The sequence below is a fragment of the Musca autumnalis genome, unplaced genomic scaffold (assembly GCF_047663935.1).
Source record: "Musca autumnalis isolate F117 unplaced genomic scaffold, ASM4766393v1 scaffold_3, whole genome shotgun sequence".
NCBI lineage: Eukaryota > Metazoa > Arthropoda > Insecta > Diptera > Muscidae > Musca > Musca autumnalis.
The window spans coordinates 200,790,418-200,808,753 of record NW_027411866.1 but is presented as its reverse complement, the minus strand read 5'-3'; the positions used below and the strand labels follow the sequence as shown (position 1 = coordinate 200,808,753).

Genomic DNA, 18,336 nt, shown 5'->3' with positions numbered 1-18,336 from the left:
ATACCTGACCTGAGCCGTTGACTGATTGCTGACTTATTTTTTGCTTGTAATAAAATCTCACTATTTTGCTAGAACCCACTTTCGCCAGTAATAAAAATTGTCCTTGCTGTGATTATTTATTAGTTCTCAACCCCGCAACAAATCAAAGATTTGAAGATATGCGTCCCGTAGTGTATCAGAGGGCCATTTTTCTCGCAAAGAAAATATTTGCCCTGTGTCAACTGCTACGGCGCATGTAGGCGTCACAATAGATGCTTTCAATATTTATTCGTTTTATTTCCGATATCAATTTATTTAACTTCGGCGAATGTTTACCATCAGCCAGTCAAAGTGCAAATGTTAAATGTTTATTATTTAATGTTGTTGTTGCTGTTGTACGGACAACAATATATATTAGTCATCCATGACATTTTTAATGATTGTTTCGCTTCACTATTTGTATTATTCTGTTTCAGGTGTTAAAAAATCAATATTTGTCTGGACAAGTGTCCACAAACGGTGGTCACAACGTCAGTGAATTGGCCATAAAAATAATGGATTGTTGTGTTAGCAAATCGAAATTAATTTCAAATTAAAACGAAACTAATAATGTGATTGGTCATTTGTTTAATTTTATTTAGCGAGACAGGACTGGCTTTGATACATCACATCACAGGGGTGGATTTTTATACCCTCAGCCTTTAGGCTAAAGAGGGTATTTACACTTTGATACGACCAAAAATGTGCCTCATAGAAATAATGGTTTTAGACCCCAAGTATGTTTGTACGATATCCGTTTCAGACAATTTTGAGTAGATCTAGCAATGTCCGTCCGTCTGTCTGTCTGTCTGTCGGTCTGTCTGGCTGGTGCGCACGATAACTCTCGAACGGATCAATCGATTCGGTCCAAATTTTGGGTATCGAAATATTTTGTCCAGATTCGATTTAAGTTCGAAAATGGGCCATATAGGTCCACTCCTTCAGGTACCTCCCCCACAAATGTTCAAAAATTGTCGCAAAACTTGTGCGCACGATAACTTTTGTAGGGAATAACCGATTTGGTCCATACTTTGCACATCGTGTAATTTCTACCAAACTTAGACGAGTTTCCAATATGGACTCAATCGGTCCACTCCTTCGGGTATCTCCCACACAAAATTTCGGAAAAGTTCAGTTTAGGACCTGGTCTCGAATCGCTTCGATTTTTGTTTACGCAAGTTGTATTCGCTGTCCTCTATACGACGCTGTAAGTTTCATTAGGGGCAAGTCCATACTTCCTGAGAAAAAAACCTGAAAGTTACAAAAACCCTCTGACACCGTGTATAGTGGTTGGAGCGCAAGATAACTCTCGAACGGATCAACCGATTCGGTCCAAAATTTGGCTTTCGTAATATTTTGTCCAAACTAAGTTCAAGTTCAACGATGGATTATATCGGTCCACTCCTTCCGGTACCTCCCCCCACAAAAGTTCGAAAATGTTCGGAAAATTTGTGCGTACGATAACTCTTGAAGGAAGTAACCGATTTGGTCCATACTTTGCACATTATGAAATTTATACCAGACTTAGAAGAGGTTCCAATATGGACTCAATCGTTAACTCCTTCGAGTACCTCCCACACAAAATTTCGGAAAAGTTCAGTTTAGGACCTGCTTTCGAATCGCCTTGGTTTTTGTTGTACCATCTTGTATTCACTGTCCACTATACGAAGGTACAAGTTTCCTCAGGGGCAAGTCCATACTTCCTGAAAAAATAGCCTGAAAATTGAAAAACAAACCCTATGACACCATGTTTATGGGTGGAAGCGCAAGATAATTCTCGAACGGAAATGCCGATTCCGGCCAAAATTTGGCCTTCGTAATATTGTTTCCAAACTTAGTTTAAGTTCGTAGATAAGCCATATCGGTCCACTCCTTCAGGTACCTACCCCACAAAAGTTCAAAAATATTCGGAAAAATTGTGCGCACGATAACTCTTGATGGGAGTGACCGATTTAGTCCATACTTTACACATTCTCATAATATCTACCAGATAAAGATCAGGTTCGAATATGGACTATATTTGTCCACTCCATCCCGTACATCCCACACACAATTTTGGATAAGTTCACTTTAAGACAACTTGCATTCGCTGCCTCAATTACTATGGTAAAAGTTGTTTCAGGGGCAAGTCCATACTTCTTGAGAAAACAGCCCGAAGGGTGTAAAACCGCCTATGGCACACCCGTGGTCTATGTCTGTCCATTTCTTTAAGTACCTTTTCCGCAAAATTTTTGAACTTTTATCCTAATCAACATTTTTGTCGGTTCAAAATTTTGAAACCCCCTAAATACATAAGTTTTTTGTGAAAAAAGTGTTTCAATTTGCACAGGCTGAGGGTATATCTCTGTCGGCAAAGCCGACTGATACTTTTTTACTTGTTAAAGCGTATTTTTCAACCAATATTTGATTAAAAAGCGTGGATTTTTTAAATTATATTTTTCAACCAAAATTTGACCAACAAGCGTGGGTTTTTTAATTTATATTTTTTAACCAATATTTGACCAAGAAGCGTGGATTTTTTAATTCATATTTTTCAACCAATATTTGACTAACAAACGTGGATTTTTATACCCTCCCCCATAGTTGGAGGGTATATTAAGTTTGTCATTCCGTTTGTAACACATCGAACTAATCATTTGCGACCCTATAAAGTATATATATTCTTGATCGGGATAAAATTCTAAGACGATCTAGCCATGTCCGCCTGTCCATCCGTCCGTCTGTCCGTCTGTTGTAATCACTTTAGCGTCCGCAATAATTGATATAGAGTGCTGAAATTTTGCACGCGAGGGTCTTTTTTCCATAGGCAGGTCAAGTTCAAAGATGGGCTATATCGGTCCACTTTTTGGTATAGCCCACATATAACGGTACCTCCGCATTTGAGAAATTTTGACGTTCTTCGCTACATTTGCAGACCGAATTAGCTATGATTTGGCACTTAGGGTTCCTAGTGATCAACAAACTTATATCCCAAAGGATATGGGCATAGGTCCATGTTTTGGTATAGTCCCCATAGTCCCCATATAACGGTACCTCCCGATTTTCGGTATTTTGAGAATTTTAGCCACAATTTTTAACCGAACTAGATGTAATATGCCATTTGAGGTTCTCAGTGGTCATGAAATATCTCCACTAAGCATCGTCAACATAGGTCCATGTTTTGGTATAGCCCCCATATAATGGTACCCCCCGATTTTCGGTATTTTGAGAATTTTAGCCACAATTTGTAACCGAACTATCTGCAATTTGACATTTGAGGTTCTCAGTGGTCATGAAACATCTCCATTAAACATCGTCAACATAGGTCCATATTTTGGTATAGCCCCCATATAACGGTACCTCCCAATTTTCGGTATTTTGAGAATTTTAGCTACAGTTTTTAACCGAAATAGCTGTAATTTGACATTTGAGGTTCTCAGTGGTCATGAAACATCTCCACGAAACATCGTCAACATAGGTCCATGTTTTGGTATAGCCCCCATATATCGGTACCTCCCAATTTTCGGTATTTTGAGAATTGTAGCTACAGTTTTTAACCGAAATAGCTGTAATTTGACATTTGAAGTTCTCAGTGGTCATAAAACATCTCCAACGAAACATCGTCAACATAGGTCCATGTTTTGGTATAGCCCCCATATAACGGTATCTCCCGAATTTCGGTATTTTGAGAATTTTAGCTGCAATTTTTAACCGAACTAGCTGTAATGATCGGTATTTTGACAATTTTAGCTACAATTTTGTCTATTTAAAAATAATCGTCCATGTTTTGGTATATCCCCATATATAAATGTACCTCCCGATTTTCGGGAATTTTCAGTGGTCACGAAATTTCTTCACTAAAATTCGTCAACATGGGTCCATTTTTGAGAGTCTACATTGTTTTGATGAAACTACCCTCAATTTGACTCTTGAAGTTCCCTGCTGCTATAAAACTTTTCCGCCAAAAAATTTAAAGATAGCTTGACCCTTTGATATAGCCCCGTAGGTGGTACCTTTCAACTAGCTGAACACATTTTTTTAGATTAGATTAGATAACACTGTGCAAAAAAATGGAGGTGAAAGTCTGGGGCACGGAAAATTCCTCTTGGGGAAGAAAGGCCTTGGTGAGTATATTATGAACCCCGAAGGACAGATCAGCCGTATGTCGAACTTCCGCGTTATGGCGTGATGAAATTTTTGTTAGAGACCATGTGGGCCATCAGGAATTAGCTTTATATCTTTGTTCACTGTTGCTTAAGTGCTCTATAAAAACAACAAACAAAGATATAATGCTAATTCTTGATGGCTTACAGGGTCTCTGCAAAAACTTCATCACGCCATAACGCGGAAGTTCGACTCACGGCGCATCTGTCCTTCGGGGTTTTTAATATACACACACCAAGGCCTTTCATCTCCAAAAGGAATTATCTCTGCCCCAAAATTTGTGTTCACAGTGTAATTTAAGCAATAGTGGGAGGCAGTAGGAGTCTATCCATTGTCGAAAAGTTGTTCCACCTTAAATTGTGAAAGGACCCTAATTATTCCATTTTAATTAAGACTATTTTATGGTGGAGGGTATAAAAAGTTCGGCCCGGCCGAACTTAACGACTTTTTACTTGTTTAATTTATATTTTTCAATCAATATTTGACCAACAAGCGTGGATTTTTTAATTTATATTTTTCAACCAATATTTGACCAACAAGCGTGGATTTTTTGATTTATATTTTTCAACCAATATTTGACAAACAAGCGTGGATTTTTTAATTTATATTTTTCAACCAACATTTCACCAACAAGCCTGGATTTTTAATTTATATTTTCAACCAATATTTGACCAATAAGTGTGGATTTTTTAATTTATATTTTTCAAACAATATTTGACCAACAAGAGTGGATTTTTAATTTATATTTTTCAACCAATATTTGATCAACAAGCGTGGATTTTTTAATTTATATTTTTCACTCAATATTTGACCAAAAAGCGTGGATTTTTTAATTTATATTTTTCAATCAATATTTCACCAACAAGCGTGGATTTTTTAATTTATATTTTTCAACCAATATGTGACCAACAAGCGCTAATTTTTAATTTATATTTTTCAAGCAATATTTGACCAACAAGCGTGGATCTTTTAATTCATATTTTTCAACCAATATTTGTCCAACAAGCGTGGTTTTTTTAATTTATATTTTTCAACCAATATTTGACCAAGAAGCGTGGATTTTTTAATTTATATTTTTCAACCAACATTTGACCAGCAAGCGTGGATTTTTATTTTTATTTTTCAGTCAATATTTGACCAAGAAGCGTGGATTTTTTAATTTATAATTTTTAAACCAATTTTTGACCAACAAGCCTGGATTTTTTAATTTATATTTTTCAAACAATATTTGACCAACAAGCGTGGATTTTTTAATTTATATTTTTCAACCAATATGTGACCAACAAGCGTGGATTTTTTAATTTATATTTTTCAACCAATATTTGACCAACAAGCGTGGATTTTTTAATTTATAATTTTCAACAAATATTTGGCCAAAAAGCGTGGATTTTTCTTTTTATATTTTTCAGCCAATATTGGACCAAAAAGCGTGGAGTTTTTAATTTATATTTTTCAACCAATATTGGACCAACAAGCGTGGAGTTTTTAATTTATATTTTTCAACCAATATTGGACCAACAAGCGTGGAGTTTTTAATTTATATTTTTCAACCAATATGTGACCAACAAGCGTTAATTTTTTAATTTTTATTTTTCAACCAAAATTTCACCACAAGCGTGGATTTTTTAATTTTTATTTTTCAACCAAATTTTCACCTCAAGCGTGGATTTTGTAATTTTTATTTTTCAACCAAAATTTCACCACAAGCGTGGATTTTTTAATTTATATTTTTTCAAACTTTTCTTTTTATATTTTTAACCAATATATGACCAACAAGGTTGGATTGTTTTGGCCCTCCTTTCAGTTTATCACAAGGTGGTCAATTTAGTTTTTGGTTACATAATCTTCTCATATGATCTCACTATTTGCAATATCATATCTTCGTTTTGTTTGCACCATCCTACACACTAATTATAACAAATTGCAGACAAATGTACATTATTTACCTGACTTATTAGCCAGAAGATGTTATGTGTGTGTATGTGTTTGGATATCATTATATTGGCATAATTAAAACTCCTACATGATTCTTCTCAACAACTCACAAATATTCATGTGTACATACCTAACCCATTGCGAATGATGATATTTGGAAAGCAATCTCCTTACCTTTATCGAATTATGGCAAAGCTAATTTCATAAATTCCATTTGTATTTGGTATTTATGTAAATTAGAATGTCTGAATAAATACATGATTTCTAGATCAATATTTGAATTGTATTGTGGAGGAGACATTTCCTTTGTAACGATATTGAGATAAGCCAAACAACAACACACAGACATACATGTGCACACTCGGGATACAAGAAATCTTAAAATTGTCAATTTTATGTGACATTGTACAGGTGTTGACAAGGGATTTATGGTTACAATACAAATATTGAAAATTTGAATAATTGTTAATAATTTGAAAACGATTGTAACAAATGATAGTTTCAATCTTCCAATCAAAGATAATATGTGCTTTGGAAATATCTTGAGGCATGAGCTTGTAGGAGAGGAAGAAAATGTATGCGAAATACACAAGGTTCTTGAAGTCAAAAATAAATTAACATTGAAATAGAAATTTCCTTCAGAGGAACAAAAGTGAATTTTCAAAGAATATTTTTCCAAAGGCCAAAAGACCACAAAACGTGGATTTTTTAAAGAATACTTTTCCAAAGGCCAACAGACCACAAAACTTGGATTTTTTAAAGAATATATTTCCAAAGGCCAACAGACCACAAAACGTGGATTTTTTAAAGAATATTTTTTCAAAGGCCAACAGACCACAAAACGTGAATTTTTAAAGAATATTTTTTCAAAGGCCAACAGACCACAAAACGTGGATTTTTAAAGAATTTTGCTCCAAAGGCCAACAGACCACAAAACCTGGATTTTTTAAAGAATATTTTTCCAAAGGGCAACAGGCCACAAAACGTGGATTTTTTAAAGAATATTTTTCCAAAGGCCAACAGACCACAAAACGTGGATTTTTAAAGAATATTTGCTCCAAAGGCCAACAGCCCACAAAACGTGGATTTTTTAAAGAATATTTTTTCAAAGGCCAACAGACCACAAAAACCTGGATTTTTTAAAGAATATTTTTCCAAAGGCCAACAGACCACAAAACGTGGATTTTTTAAAGAATATTTTTCCAAAGGCCAACAGACCACAAAACGTGGATTTTTAAAGAATATTTTTTCAAAGGCCAACAGACCACAAAACCTGGATTTTTTAAAGAATATTTTTCCAAAGGCCAACAGACCACAAACCGTAAATTTTTTAAAGAATATTTTTCCAAAGGCCAACAGACCACAAAACTTGGATTTTTAAAGAATATTTTTCCAAAGGCCAGCAGACCACCAAACGTGGATTTTTTAAAGAATATTTTTCCAAAGGCCAACAGACCACAAAACGTGGATTTTTTAAATAATATTTTTCCAAAGGCTGACAGACCACAAAACGTGGATTTTTTAAAGAATATTTTTCCAAAGGCCAACAGACCACCAAACCTGGATTTTTTAAAGAATATTTTTCCAAAGGCCAACAGACCACAAAATGTGGATTTTTTAAAGAATATTTTTCCAAAGGCCAACAGACCACAAAACGTGGAATTTTTAAATAATATTTTTCCAAAGGCCAACAGACCACAAAACGTGGATTTTTTAAAGAATATTTTTCCAAAGGCTGACAGACCACAAAACGTGGATTTTTTAAAGAATATTTTTCCAAAGGCCAACAGACCACAAAACGTGGATTTTTAAAGAATATTTGCTCCAAAGGCCAACAGACCACAAAACCTGGATTTTTTAAAGAATATTTTTCCAAAGGCCAACAGACCACAAAACGTGGATTTTTTTAAAGAATATTTTTCCAAAGGCCAACAGACCACAAAACGTGGATTTTTAAAGAATATTTTTTCAAGGGCCAACAGACCACAAAACCTGGATTTTTTAAAGAATATTTTTCCAAAGGCCAACAGACCACAAACCGTAAATTTTTTAAACAATATTTTTCCAAAGGCCAACAGACCACAAAACGTGGATTTTTTAAAGAATATTTTTCCAAAGGCCAACAGACCACAAAATGTGGATTTTTTAAACAATATTTTTCCAAAGGCCAACAGACCACAAAACGTGGATTTTTTAAACAATATTTTTTCAAAGGCCAACAGACCACAAAACGTGGATTTTTTAAACAATATTTTTCCAAAGGCCAACAGACCACAAAACGTGGATTTTTTAAACAATATTTTTTCAAAGGCCAACAGACAACAAAACGTGGATTTTTTAAACAATATTTTTCCAAAGGCCAACAGACAACAAAACGTGGATTTTTTAAACAATATTTTTCCAAAGGCCAACAGACCACAAAACGTGGATTTTTTAAACAATATTTTTCCAAAGACCAACAGACCACAAAACGTGGATTTTTTAAACAATATTTTTCCAAAGACCAACAGACCACAAAACGTGGATTTTTTAAGAATATTTTTCCAAAGGCCAACAGACCACAAAACGTGGATTTTTTAAACAATATTTTTCCAAAGGTCAACAGACCAACAAATGTGTGTTTTTTTAAAGAATATTTTTCAAGGGCCACTAGGCCAACAAACGTGGATTTTTTAAAGAATATTTGTTCAAGGGCCACCAGACCAATAAACGTGGATTTTTTAAAGAATATTTTTCAAGGGCCACTAGGCCAACAAACGTGGATTTTTTAAAGAATATTTTTCAAGGGCCACTAGGCCAACAAACGTGGATTTTTTAAAGAATATTTTTCAAGGGCCACTAGCCAACAAACGTGGATTTGTTAAAGAATATTTTTCAAGGGCCACTAGGCCAACAAACTTGGATTTTTTAAAGAATATTTTTCAAGGGCCACTAGGCCAACAAACGTGGACTTTTTAAAGAATATTTTTCAAGGGCCACTAGGCCAACAAACGTGGATTTTTTTTAAGAATATTTTTAACGAGCCACTAGTCCAACAAAAGTGGATTTTTTAAAGAATATTTTTCAAGGGCCCCCAAAGCAACCAAGGTGTTTTTTTTTTAAGAATATCTTTCAAGGGCCACTAGGCCAACAAACGTGGATTTTTTAAAGAATATTTTTCAAGGGCCACTAGGCCATCAACCGTGGACTTTTTAAAGAATATTTTTCAAGGGCCACCAAAACAAACGTGGACTTTTTAAAGAATATTTTTCAATGGCCACCAGGCCAACAAACGTGTTTTTTTTGAAGAATATTTTTCAAGGGCCACCAAAACAAACGTGGACTTTTTAAAGAATATTTTTTAATGGCCACCAGGCCAACAAACGTGGACTTTTTAAAGAATATTTTTCAAGGGCCACCAAACCAACAAACGTGGACTTTTTAAAGAATATTTTTCAAGGGCCACCAGGCCAACAAACGTGTTTTTTTAAAGAATATTTTTCAAGGGCCACTATGCCAACAAACGTGGTCTTTTTAAAGAATATTTTTCAATGGCCACCAGGCCAACAAACGTGTTTTTTTTGAAGAATATTTTTCAAGGGCCACTAGGCCAACAAACGTGGACTTTTTAAAGAATATTTTTCAAGGGCCACTAGGCCAACAAACGTGGATTTTTTTAAAGAATATTTTTAACGAGCCACTAGTCCAACAAAAGTGGATTTTTTAAAGAATATTTTTCAAGGGCCCCCAAAGCAACCAAGGTGTTTTTTTTTAAAGAATATTTTTCAAGGGCCACTAGGCCAACAAACGTGGATTTTTTAAAGAATATTTTTCAAGGGCCACTAGGCCATCAAACGTGGACTTTTTAAAGAAAATTCATCAAGGCCACAAAGCCAGCGCACGAGGATTTTTTAAAGGATATTTTTCAAGGGCCACCAAACCAACAGACGTGGACTTTTTAAAGAATATTTTTCAAGGGCCACCAGGCCAACAAACGTGTTTTTTTAAAGAATATTTTTCAAGGGCCACTAGGCCAACAAACGTGGATTTTTTAAAGAAAATTCATCAAGGCCACAAAGCCAGCGCACGTGGATTTTTTAAAGGATATTTTTCAAGGGCCACCAAACCAACTAACGTGGACTTTTTAAAGAATATTTTTCAAGGGCTACTAGGCCAACAAACGTGGATTTTTTAAAGAATATTTTTCAAGGGCCACTAGGCCAACAAACGTGGATTTTTTAAAGAATATTTTTCAAGGGCCACTAGGCCAACAAACGTGGATTTTTTAAAGAATATTTTTCAAGGGCCACTAGGCCAACAAACCTTTATTTTTTTAAAGAATATTTTTCAAGGGCCACTAGGCCCAAAAAACGTGGATTTTTTTAAAGAATATTTTTCAAGGGCCACTAGGCCAAAAAACGTGGATTTTTTTAAAGAATATTTTTCAAGGGCCACTAGGCCAAAAAACGTGGATTTTTTTAAAGAATATTTTTCAAGGGCCTCTAGGCCAAAAAAAGTGGATTTTTTAAAGAATAGTTTTCAAGGGCCACTAGGCCAAAAAAGGTGGGTTTTTTTAATGAATATTTTTCAAGGCCATTAGACCAACAAAAGCGGATTTTTTAAAGATTATTTTTCAAAGGCCACTAGGCGACAAATGAGGATTTTTTAAAGAATATTTAAAAAGGGCCACTATTTTTCAAGAGACTTCACACCATTTTAAACGGTGTTGAAATATGTACGACAAAACATGCCATGATTCGACTTGCTTAGTAGCCTCCGATTTAATGATGACCATAAATGTTTATCCACACGAAAATTCACAGCATGGACCATGTGGAAGAAAAGGAAATCCACATATTTATTTATTGTCCCGGGGATTTCTGTAATATTTTTATTCTTTCTGGCTTTCTATGTTTGCTGAATGACTTTGGTTTATAATCCTTATAGCATGACATAGATAAACTTAAGTAAGCAGTGGTAGACTAAACCTTCCAGAGCGAGGAGGAGTGGGAAAAGGATAACAACATAGCAAAACTTAGTAATGCGGTGTTCATAGTCCCATGCACAGCAATCTCTGCTTAGATTCTGTTACTATTATATGGGTGCGTTTCGTTGCTTTATAAATGACCAATATCCTGTTAAGAGTTTTGTTATTTTTATTATATAAAATATAAATGTGCTGCTTTTTGCCTCCTAACAAGTCATCTGCTACTTATGCCATAACATTTTGCTTGGGTCAAGAGTACATAAACGGTCGTTAAGGAATTAAAAGGATTTAGTTGTCTTTTCCAAAAATAACGGAAAATACATGTTCATAAACTGTCGTCCTCTGCATGGTTTAGTTATTTTGAGGGTATTAACTTAAATGTTTTCGTTTATGGTTAATTTAAAGAAATAAAAACAGGACTTACATACATCAATTGTCCACAGTAAGAATGGGATGGACACTCATGGGTTGAAATGGGTTATGCCAAATTCACTTACCTAGAAAAAGAATAAAATTTTTAAAATTAGAATTTTGTAAGATTGTTAGAAAATACAAGTCTATTTTAAAAAATAAGTAGAATTGTTGGTAAATCCTTCATTTTCTTTTATTTTAAGTTTCCACAAAAAAGAAGCTCAAGTTTCAATGAATGTCAACAAGACAAAAAATGGAGAAAAAAGAGCAAATCATACTTTTGCCCACAGGATTTATTTAAAATGTACCGATCCATAGCAGCCATATATTGTTGAGTGGACAAATGCATTTGTTCAATGTGTGGCCACATTTCTTGTTCTTTTAGCCACTTTTCCAACGTTATAAACATTTTACACACACACATGCATTCTACAAACGAAGAATTCATGTTCATGATATCCTTACTACCTTTTCTTGTTTGATTTGTTCTCTCTCCCTGCCAGTCTATCTGTCTGTCTTTCTGTCGTTGACTTTGTAAGACTTTAATAATGACATCAGTTAGAGAAGGAGTAGCAGAAGAAGGACGAACAAAAATAAAAGTCAACACATTTGTGACAAATGTATTTAGAATTGGTTGGGGAGAAATAATGCATTTGTGTGTTCATAGACTTAAGTCTGTTCATGTCGTGTCAGTTTTAGCTACAATTGCAATGTTTTAAAGAAGAATGCTGTCATCGTTCATCCTATCCACTCAGCTTTAAAGGAAGACACAACGAAGCAGCACATAACCAGTAAATCGAAAACAATAGACAATAGCAAATGTGCAAGTGGCAAAAATGTGAAAACAATTGTGTTTGTTTTGCAGGGTGTTGCAAAACATTGTATCTTAACTTTCTTGCAAAGTACGGAACTTGAAGACAGTAGATAAAATAATATTCTTTAAAAATCCACGTTTAATGGTCCAATGGTACATGAAAAAATATTCTTTAAAAATCCACGTTTAATGGTCCAATGGTACATGAAAAAATATTCTTTAAAAATCCACGTTTAATGGTCCAATGGTACATGAAAAAATATTCTTTAAAAATCCACGTTTAATGGTCCAATGGTACATGAAAAAATATTCTTTAAAAATCCACGTTTAATGGTCCAATGGTACATGAAAAAATATTCTTTAAAAATCCACGTTTAATGGTCCAATGGTACATGAAAAAATATTCTTTAAAAATCCACGTTTAATGGTCCAATGGTACATGAAAAAATATTCTTTAAAAATCCACGTTTAATGGTCCAATGGTACATGAAAAAATAATCTTTAAAAAATCCACGTTTAATGGTCCAATGGTACATGAAAAAGTAATCTTTAAAAAATCCACGTTTAATGGTCCAATGGTACATGAAAAAATAATCTTTAAAAAATCCACGTTTAATGGTCCAATGGTACATGAAAAAGTAATCTTTAAAAAATCCACGTTTAATGGTCCAATGGTACATGAAAAAGTAATCTTTAAAAAATCCACGTTTAATGGTCCAATGGTACATGAAAAAATAATCTTTAAAAAATCCACGTTTAATGGTCCAATGGTACATGAAAAAGTAATCTTTAAAAAATCCACGTTTAATGGTCCAATGGTACATGAAAAAATAATCTTTAAAAAATCCACGTTTAATGGTCCAATGGTACATGAAAAAGTAATCTTTAAAAAATCCACGTTTAATGGTCCAATGGTACATGAAAAAATAATCTTTAAAAAATCCACGTTTAATGGTCCAATGGTACATGAAAAAGTAATCTTTAAAAAATCCACGTTTAATGGTCCAATGGTACATGAAAAAATAATCTTTAAAAAATCCACGTTTAATGGTCCAATGGTACATGAAAAAGTAATCTTTAAAAAATCCACGTTTAATGGTCCAATGGTACATGAAAAAATAATCTTTAAAAAATCCACGTTTAATGGTCCAATGGTACATGAAAAAATAATCTTTAAAAAATCCACGTTTAATGGTCCAATGGTACATGAAAAAATAATCTTTAAAAAATCCACGTTTAATGGTCCAATGGTACATGAAACAATAATCTTTAAAAAATCCACGTTTAATGGTCCAATGGTACATGAAAAAATAATCTTTAAAAAAATCCACGTTTAATGGTCCAATGGTACATGAAAAAATAATCTTTAAAAAATCCACGTTTAATGGTCCAATGGTACATGAAAAAATAATCTTTAAAAAATCCACGTTTAATGGTCCAATGGTACATGAAAAAATAATCTTTAAAAAAATCCACGTTTAATGGTCCAATGGTATATGAAAAAATAATCTTTAAAAAATCCACGTTTAATGGTCCAATGGTACATGAAAAAATAATCTTTAAAAAATCCACGTTTAATGGTCAAATGGTACATGAAAAAATAATCTTTAAAAAATCCACGTTTATTGGTCTAATGGTCCATGAAAAAATAATCTTTAAAAAATCCACGTTTATTGGTCTAATGGTCCATGAAAAAATAATCTTTAAAAAATCCACGTTGATTGATGATGGACATGCTTTTTCTTGATTTGGTCATTACTATGTACAATATCTGGCAGTTTGTCATCGTAGCGAAGCCAAGAAAAGTTGTCACCAAAAGCCGAAAACATAAAGAACAACTGTGAAAAAATGGAAACGGAGAATTGTTATTTCGCATTCATAACATACTCCTTCCTATTCTTCGACATTCATTCTATTTGTTCATCCATCCATCCATTCATTCTTTCCTACTACAGAAATCATTGAAGAGAAGAGTTTTCTTCATCTTCTTCTAACATTGCCTGCTGCATGTTTGGTAACGGTTTGTTGAATTTTCAGAATGAATGTAGTTTTAGCTTGGGCTACATGTCACCTTCATTCTCGCAACTAGTTGTTCGTTTACACTTAGGACACTTGAATGAAAATTGTAATCGTCATTACGATTATTTTTCTTCTTTCTTCTATGACTTGGTCTTGTTATTCTTACTTCCTCTTCTTACGTCTTGGTTGAGAGGAATATATTCTTTGCAGGAAAAGAAAACAATTCAAATGTCCAACCTCCGCTGCTTTAGAGTTGATTGTGTATGTCAGTCAAGTGTTTAAATGTCTCTCTTGAATAAGGAAGTAAATCGAAGAGTGAACGAAGAAAAGTGTGACATGTAACTACTAGAGAAGATACATGTGGTGCATGTGTGTCTTTAAGCTTTCTTATAGCGTTAGCTTTTTTCTATTTCATACAATACAGACCCACACATCCATACACATACTTAGAGTTGACAGTTTTATAAAGTCTTCATCTTAGACATTGATGTTTAAAGATGGGATTTTCTTTGCAAAGTCGAACAGGGGAAAGCGAGTCATAGAAAAAAAAACAAAAACGCAAACTTATACAAAGAACGAAATCCTTAATAATATTTTCCCCTAAACATTATTTTCTTACAAATGTTCCCTGAAAAAATTCCAGTTGCGCTGGTAAATGCCTACACTGAATGCACAATTTCTATTTTTTTTATATCTAACCTAACTATGAATACCATCTCCTTTCAAATTCAAGTTACGCTAAAATCTTAGCCGACATAAAAAGGCCAAAGAAAAACATAAAAAATGCAGTCACAGAAGAAAAGAAGGAAGAAAGATATTTCACGGAACCTCTAAAATCTTCCTTTGTAAGCAGACACAACTTTAACTTTATACTAGGCAAAGGCTTGCTTGAAAAATCGTTCACTTTTTTCGGAACGAAGTTGAAAAACAGATGAAAAAGAGATATTTTGATAAATTACTGGGAAGTGGTTAAATGTGATAAGCCAAAAGAGATTTCAATAGACTTTACATTTTCAAAAGGATTCCTTTTAGATTTTATGCTATTCAAAGAGAAAAAAATGTCATCAAATATCAATTTGAAAAAATTCTATTCTAATTTAAATAGAAATATATTTTGGAAAAAGGAAAGAAAGGAATGCCGTTTTCCAAGAAACGAAAAAAAATTATTCAAGCAAAAACTTGTCTCTTGGTTATGTTTGGTTGGTGACTGGATGGGTGCTTGGTTAAGGATTTTTAGGACATCGTGGATTTTTAAAGTGTACTATAAACTATTATGTATTAGAAATTCTACCAAAATTACGCTTGGAAAATCCAAGCTGGATAATAACCATGAATATTTAATTTTTTTAACGGGAATCAAGAAAGTAAATACACCCACTCCCCCTCATCTGCACAGCACATGTCGAGAAAAGTTTTTCAGTAGCATAGTCTGTATAACCTAGCATAGTCTGGATACGATGTTGGATTTGTTAGAGATTTTTACGAAAATTCAAACAGGTTATTATTTTTGAACGATTTTTATTAGCAACCAACTGTTAGTATTCAAATAACCTACTAGATCATTTGAATACTAACGACCTAATGACTCTTAACGTAGGAAATAAACCTACATTTCATAACATAATTAGGGAGGAAGTACTAGATATAACAATATGTTCAGAAAATCTAATAAACGAGGTACATGACTGGAGGGTCTCAGATGACCACTCCTTCTCTGACCACAGGTATATTAGCTTCAAAATATCAAGGCCACCGCCAAACCCGATAACATTCCGTAATAAATTCAAAAGAAACTGGACCAAGTTCGAAACTAAATTAAGGTACCGGCTATGGCAAAGAGAAGATGAGGAATGCCTAAGTAAAGAGGACATATACAGTAAAGTCAACAAATTAGCCGAAGCGCTGGTAAAGTCTTTCGAGGATAGTTGTCCCCTACGAGAAAGGAAGTCTGCCTACGAAAAACCCTGGATGACAGGGGAAATTCGTAACAAAGGCAAAGAGGTCCGTAGACTTTACAATAGGGCAAAACGAAAAAAAACTAGCTGTATCCTGGGACAACTACAAATTAAAACTAAAAGAATACAACAAACTGAAAAGGAACGCTAAACGCAACTCCTGGAAGCTTTTCTGCGAACAGGTAGATAGCGTAAACGACGTATCAAAAATTAAAAAGTTTCTATCCAAAACTCATACACAAGCCGAGCTAATGGTTGATGAAATGGGAAGGAAGATGAAAACAAGCGAGGAAACCTTAGGCTTTCTGATGAGAACACACTTCCCTTCGAGCACTGCGGCTCAAACAGTGCTTTCGACGGAAAATGTCCACGCATCAGAAGAAGTAACAATAATAGACAACTCTATGGTTAAGCAAGCCATAATGAACTTCTCACCAAACAAAGCAGCAGGATCCAACCAGATCTTCCCGGCCTTACTTCAAAGGGAAGTGGACTACATTTCGTCCAAGCTGGTCAGAATTTTTAACGCGTGCTTAAGATGTGCGTATGCTCCCATATCCTGGCAGGATGCACGGGTGGCTTTTATACCCAACCCAGGTAAAGCAAGTTACGCAATACCAAAATCTTATCGCCCGATAAGTTTCTTTCTTACTCAAGACAATGGAACGGACAGTCGATACCATGATCAAGAGCAAAATTCTCAACGACATGTTGAAATATAAACAACATGCATACGTGAAAGGTAGATCAGTGGAAACCGCATTACATGAGGTAGTACACCACATAGAGAGGACTTTCGAAATGAAGATGTACACACTCGCAGTTTGCATCGACATAGAAGGTGCTTTCAACAACGTCAGCACGGAAACGCTGATCCACTCCTTAGACGAATTTCGTGTAGACCGAACGCTGAGGAACTGGATAGACGACATGCTGAGGAAAAGATGGATAAGCTGCGCGCTACATGACGTAACAAGAAGAGACAAAGTAGGGCAGGGAACTCCACAGGGGGGGATTTTATCGCCGCTTCTGTGGGTCACTACCATAAATAGTCTACTAAGGTCCTTAACCAAGGAAGGATTTGAACCAGTCTGTTATGCAGACGACGTTATAATACTTCTAAGGGGAAATAATCCAAATCTACTTTGTAGGAGAGCCGAAGAGGCTCTAAATATAGCTTACAACTGGGCTAGACCAAGAGGACTTAATGTTAACCCGGAAAAACAGAGTTATATCTTTTCACTAGGAAAACTAAATTGGGCTCCGTCAAGGAACCAGTTTTCCTGAATAAGACAATAACTGTATCTCCAACAGTTAAATATCTAGGGGTAATTCTAGATAGGAAACTTAAATGGAAAGACCAGATTCAGGAAAGGGCTGCCTAAGCACACAGATGTTGGTCAACTTGTAGAAGGGCTATAGGCGAGAATGATACACTGGCTATACAGAAGCGTAATAAAACCGATACTTACTTACGCATCTGTTGTATGGTGGACAGTTATGGACAAAAATTACAATGTGGAAACATTGCAAAGAGTCCAAAGAATGTGGCGCCTAAGCATTAGCGGGGCGATGAGGATTACACCAACTAGGGCTTTAGAGACAATTCTATTTGTCCACCCGATAGAAATACAGGTAAAGTATGAAGCAGCCATCGCTGATATAAGACTGAAAGCGATGAGCGAGTGGATCGAAAGAGACCACCAAACATACCACCAAAGCATATTACGGTTCACAACGGGTGAATCTATAAATCAAATAGTATCGGACCGCATACCTGAATCTAGTGAAGTAGATCTGTGTGAAGATCTAATACCGTACAGAGATATGTGGATCGATGGAACCCTAGCACAGATTCCCGCTGGAAGCTGAGGGTTTACGGACGGGGCTGTGTTAGGGGTCTTTATAAGAGTGTAAAAATTAAATTAACGACTATTCCCATTATGGCTCGGTAAACATTATATGGGTACCAGGACACATAGGGATTACGGGAAACGATGTAGCAAACTCCTTAGCAAAACATGCCAGGGATCTACCTATGGTAAGTCTAGACAATGCCAAGCCTTTAAAGGCGG

At 34.8% G+C, this 18,336-nt stretch overlaps 1 protein-coding gene across 6 annotated transcripts in view; it reads right to left on the bottom strand.

The window, feature by feature from the left end:
- LOC141398713 (neurobeachin-like) overlaps window positions 1-18,336 on the bottom strand; it is a 906,809-nt gene that overhangs the window by 572,653 nt on the left and 315,820 nt on the right. Inside the window, exon 3 of one of the 6 annotated variants that reach the window (XM_073976295.1) lies at window positions 10,659-11,559. The exons of the other annotated variants lie outside the window; for them this stretch is intronic. Coding sequence (XP_073832396.1) covers window positions 11,524-11,559 — 36 coding nt within the window. The 3' untranslated portion in view covers window positions 10,659-11,523. Of the gene's footprint in view, window positions 1-10,658; window positions 11,560-18,336 lie in introns of those variants that run through there. 6 annotated transcript variants of the gene reach the window in all.